The 5740-nt window shown below is 34.5% G+C and overlaps 1 protein-coding gene across 1 annotated transcript; it reads right to left on the bottom strand.

Annotated features, from left to right (window-relative positions):
- Positions 1-933: 933 nt before the first annotated feature.
- Positions 934-3420, bottom strand: LOC107029384 (U-box domain-containing protein 16). Its single transcript, XM_015230784.2, has one exon. The coding sequence runs from the start codon at positions 3237-3239 to the stop codon at positions 1173-1175; it is 2067 nt and encodes a 688-aa protein (XP_015086270.1). The 5' UTR covers positions 3240-3420; the 3' UTR covers positions 934-1172.
- Positions 3421-5740: the final 2320 nt, after the last annotated feature.

The raw sequence follows: 5740 nt of genomic DNA on the forward strand, positions 1-5740 counted from the left end.
CATACCATATAACAATCACTATTAGCTTACCAACACTATCAGCATAATCGTCTTAGCCACAAGCTTAACCTTTAGACTCCATGCCCGAAGAACTATACATGCAATCTTTGAAAATCCACAAGATATAATGCAGTAACAAAGGGTCTAACTATGCAATGTAAACAAAAGCTAGCCTACTTGGGCGCCAAGCATCAACTGATGAACCTTGCCTATGAGCTTTCGACCGTGAGAGCAAATTGTGATGAACAAGCACCGAAATTCCTTTGGTTTTCAAGCCCCCCTCTTCTTGCGCATTGTAATCTTTCCCCTCCATTGCTCCCACACCCCGGATGCTTTTGGAGGGTTTTGGAGAAACCCTCGTCGTCTATTTTCCCCTTCAAAAGTGGGAGGAAACATAGAAGAAGTCGTATTAACTAGAGTCTGAATTTTTGTCAGCCCGCAATAGCGGTCATGCAGATTCTATAGCAGTGCTACCATAGCGAGAGGCTTCCTTCTATGGAAGGTTGGTGTCAGCCTGGCCGATTTCAAAACAAGACAAATTTGTCATATGCTCGAATTTTTAAATTTTGCACCGTATTTCCAAAAAATTGAGATTCTGCATGAGATGCCCTTGAGTAACGATGGGGGGTCATTATATATCCCAACTAGAACCTCATTTCACTATTTTGGGGAATCTTGGTAGTTCAATAGGTTGATTACCTGAACTTTCATATTGTTAGTGAGGGTTTGATTCCCATATTGTAGTCCCAATCCGTTGATTCAAAGGGTAAAATGAGGCTTAGTAGTTAGTTCATAATGCAAGACCATGAAATTTATAGTTTATTGTATGATTAATTTCATTATAATCGCATCAAATGATAAATCCACAACTAAGATCATCAGTGTGTTCCTTCAAATCCTACAAGAAAATACACTCATACATAAAGCTTAAGATAAGCCAAATGCGCCAACTACAGAGTAATCAGCTTTCAATATGAATTGGCACACTTAAGAGCAACCAATGTGTAGAACAAAGATATACACAGCTAAATTTTGTCAATAAATGTTGAAACTTGTTCTATTTTCTTCAACTTGAAAAAGGTATGAACAATTGTACAATTCACAAATGTTACAGTTTGTCGTGCATATTTGTGTAAACAAATAAACAAAAGAACAAATTTTTTTCGAAAAAATTAACCTGGCAATACTATTCTGGTTGAAGTATTCATATTCACATCTGAATATGCCCCTGATGCCACTTCTGCATCTAATCCAGCAGCCCATCTCCTTAAAACTCTCAACAATGTTGCTGCTTTTCTTCTTCCCCTCCCTGTTCCCATTCCCATTATTTCCCAAATCACCCTCTCAATCCCTTGAAGTACTGCCAATTCCGCCACCATCTCTGATCCCCCTTTACGACACATGTTCACTAGCGTTGCTGCAGCGCTCTCTCTAGCTCTATCTGTTCCATCCCTTAATACTATAGCCAGTTTTTTCATCAATGGATATGCGGCTGCAATGGCCACCAATCCACCCTTCTTTACCACCACTTCGAGAATTGTAACTGCCTCTTCAGGTAATCCATCCATAATATCCGCTACCATTTCCACTACCCCGCCTTCAATCAACTTCCCAACTGCCTCCCTATCTCCCGCCAAATTCAAAATAGCTACTAAGGCATCCCTCTTTGAATTCGTTGGCCCCTCACGTGCCAAATCCATCAATCCCTTCACCACACGTGTCTTTCGAGCTAACCTCTTCTTGTAAGCAGGTACACCTGACAAGCTAAAAATCGTTGCTGCTGCGTTCCCTTTTGCCTCCCATGTTGCACCAGACCGTAACACTTCTATAACTCCGTTTAAAACTCCGTCTGTTTCCATTATCCTCGTCTTATTCGCCTCAAGAATAGATAGATTGAGAATTGTTGTAACTGCATTAACTTGTAAGCTCGGATGCTCAGAACCTAACAGCTTAACCATTAACGGCAAAGCTGCAGCTTCAGCAATGCAGGCTCGGCTATCTGAATCCGTCTTAGCTAAGACTCGAAGCTCATGAACAAGCCTGTTAGCCGATTCTACAACTTGGGAAGCCTTCAACTTGTTGACCAAAAACGACACAGTCATTCTCGTTGCTTCCAACGCTGTTTTGTTGGTAACAACGCCGTTAGATTTAACGTTCATCTCCGTTGATTCAAAGGGTATTTTCTGCTCTCTGCACCACATAGCTATCAAATTCTTCAAAGCTGAATTTTGTATGAGGTCTGTATGGGTCAGTGTTTGACCCGTTTTAGGACACGTGGTATGACCCGATTCGAACCAAAGGGTTATTGAACTGCGGTCGTATGTTTGTCCCGTGGAAACCACCACAGGGTCTTTCATCAAGTCAAGCGAAATCGGACACCTGAAATCAGCCGGAATATTAACATCCGCCGCCGCCCGTCTCCGACGTGAATTTGTTCTCGGTGTTGAACCGCCGTACAACACACATTTAGCATATCGAACAAATCCAATCAACGCGATGATATCTGATATAGCTTTCTCATCTGTTTGACTTTGAATTTCTTCTTCCAATAATTCAATTTCATCCCTGCAGCTTGTAGAATCACGCAAAGTTAATTTCTCAAAAATTTCGGTTAATTCACACTGATCAGGTACGATTTCTCTTTCAATTCTATCGAGCATTTCAACAACTTGAGATCGTAAATCTCGATCCTTAGGATCGACATAAGTAAATTTCTCCGAGCACTGCTTCGTTATGAGAATCAGCAGTTCCTGAACATCGTCGTTTAATTTGAGCTTTTTGGAAGGTAAAATATCCAATAAAGTAGACAATTCAAGAGTTAATTCATGAAAAACGTTACAGAAAACATCAATTTGCATAAGTAGCCACATCTTACTACAATTACGGCAATCTTCAAGCAAAGTCTTCATTCTCTGTAAAACTATGTACAATTCATCGAAACACAAAACAGCAGAAGGTGGAAAACCAGTTACATGTCCTCCTCCTCCTCTTGATGTATTTGAATATGTAAAATCTCTACCCAGAATTTCCTCAAATAATACCGATAAAAGCTTGGATTTCCTGATAATTGAAGATGTATTTCTCTTGAGAAGAAATAACAAAGGTTTTAAAGTAGAGATTTCTGATGATAATAGAAGAAGAGATTTAAGGAGATTGCGATCGGAGAGATTCGGAGCCACGAAACAGTTGGCCGACGGCCGACGTTTTCTCGGGGGAAAAGATTCAGGTGAAACGGCCATTTTGCGAAAATGCTGAAAATTGAATGATAATTAGATGAATTAAAAGTTGAAGAAATCAAAAAGAATGAAACAAGACTTTTCTTGGAAGTGATAGAGGAGGCTTTTTTAAAAAAACAAAAAAGAAATGGAAAGAGTATTTGGATGAGTTGTAATGGGGACGGACTGTTTCATACAACTTGCACGCCTTTATCAGCCATTTTAGTTCTTAACTTGTAATGTAATTTTATATATTACTATAATATTACTATTTGGTTCATAGTTAGTTATAAACTATAATTACATAATTAGAGGTTGTTAAAACTTACAATATGGTAAGACGGAGGAGATAAAAAAATCATAGTTTAGTAGTTTCAAATCAAGACCAATTTAATGGTTCACCTTAATATCTTAAATTAAAAAATTATAATGCCTATATAAGATTAAATATGTATTTTATGTCTATATTTCCCCTCAACACCAGTTAAAGGGCTTGGTTCAACATCTATGGGGTCAAAAACTAGTAACGGTGGGGGTTTGACTTTGGCTATCAACATTTTTTCAATGTTTTAGCTTGAAATTTGGTACTATTTATTTATCAACACTAATTAATACATTTTTTTCTCTTTTCAATTAAAAAAATTTAACTTCATCGCTATTCCAAATATCTCATGTGATAATTTTTTTATGTTTTACTATGTGTAAGTAATTCTAGTTTGATAAAGGAGAAGGCAAATAAATCGAGGAATAAAGTTATAAATATCATTTTAGACCTCTCAATAAGATTTGACTTTAAGCTATATATATTAGCTTTGATAAGCCATTCTTAAGTCATTTTAATATAAATGACAGAATAAAATAATTTTGTAATTATTAAATAAAATATCAAATAAAGTTAATTGTAAAATTATTATTCGTATCTCATATACTAAACAAATTATATTATACTAATTACTAATGGCAAATGTAGCACGTTAATTACGACGAACTGTCCTCTTTCCTATGTTATCAACTCGTGTTTAATGCATACCACGTTAAATCCATAAGCAGATTACTAAGCATAATATTGTTTTTGTTTGATATATTTAGTATATTAAATCTAATTCCATATATGATTTTAAAAAAGATAAAATTGGACAAGTGGCTCATGTTTAAAAATGGAGGTCTGACAGAATGATAAACAATTTTTAATTTAATTCCGTATTAGTAACAGAATGAAGAAGAAAATCAACTAATATAATTTCAGAATTTTGGGTCAATTACGTAATTGCATCAACTTGTATCTAATTATGTCAAAAGTTTATTCAACTTTGGCTTTGGCTTTGCTTTTATTAATTGATTGACAATGGAATTTTGTGCCACTTCTTTTGAAAGATAATGATAGAAAAAACTTTCAGATTTTTTTACATTTCATATTCTCTTCCCTTTTTTTCTTTAATTTCTAGGAGTTACTAGCTTCAATTTGCCATTTTATGTTTTAACTTCCAATCTTTTGAGAAGATTTTGGAGGCTAATATATTATAATTTAATAAAGGAAATTATTATTTGATAAAAAAAAACTATATTTACTAGTTATAATTTCAAGTGGCGGTGATGATTGGTACTAATGACTAGTAATAGTGATAGTGATATTGTGATGGTGGAGATCGTTGTCACGATGATAGTGATTAATAGCAGTTGTGGTAATAGTAATTAATTGTGATAATAGATTTGGTTGTTGTTTATAGTTGATGGTAATGATTGAAGAATATGTGATTTTTATGGTGGTGTTGGTGGTCGTTGGCAAGGGTGGTAGATGCGATGGTGGATATGGTTGGTAGTATGCATTGGTTGAAATGGTGGTATGGGATGATAGTGGTGGTGGAGGTGGTAACAACAATACTGACAGTGTATAATTATAATGATTGAGGTGGTAGGTGTGGTTGTGACTGACAATAATGATTGACAGTGATTGTGAGAGTTGATATAATTATAATAATAGACATAATAAATTTTGTGATCAAAATGATAGAACATCGTTCAAAGGCTAATAATTATAAATTTCGTATAACGTTAAATCATATAATAAAAAAATCATACTAAAAGAAGCATATTATTATTGTTATACGATTTGATTAAGTAAGCTACTTATTGGAAAAATTACTATAATAGGCATAAATTTATAATCTTCCCCTAAATCCAAATTTTTAACAACTAAAAAATTGCATTGGGATGCTATTTTGTCATTATACCAGAATAAAAGATTCTATTTTATAGAATTCCGAATTTCTTCTTCATAAAAATGATGGATATAGTAAAGTTAATTTCCATTAAAAAAAAACATTTTGTGAATCAAGAAAATCTTTTTGCATTAAAACATAATTGTTGTAAAATCTATATAAGATAGAAAATTCAAGACAAATCTAGGGTGATAGCGGCAGGCAGTAGTAGTTGACAGTAATTGTAAATATGATGATAAAGATGATTGACAATAATAATAATGATTAACATCAATGGTAATTATGATATGATAATAATAAATTATC

The sequence above is a fragment of the Solanum pennellii genome, chromosome 9 (assembly GCF_001406875.1).
Source record: "Solanum pennellii chromosome 9, SPENNV200".
NCBI lineage: Eukaryota > Viridiplantae > Streptophyta > Magnoliopsida > Solanales > Solanaceae > Solanum > Solanum pennellii.

Bases quoted from the DNA above. Each gene is read 5' to 3' on its own strand.
- LOC107029384 (XM_015230784.2), bottom strand. From the start codon at position 3,239: ATGGCCGTTTCACCTGAATCTTTTCCCCCGAGAAAACGTCGGCCGTCG.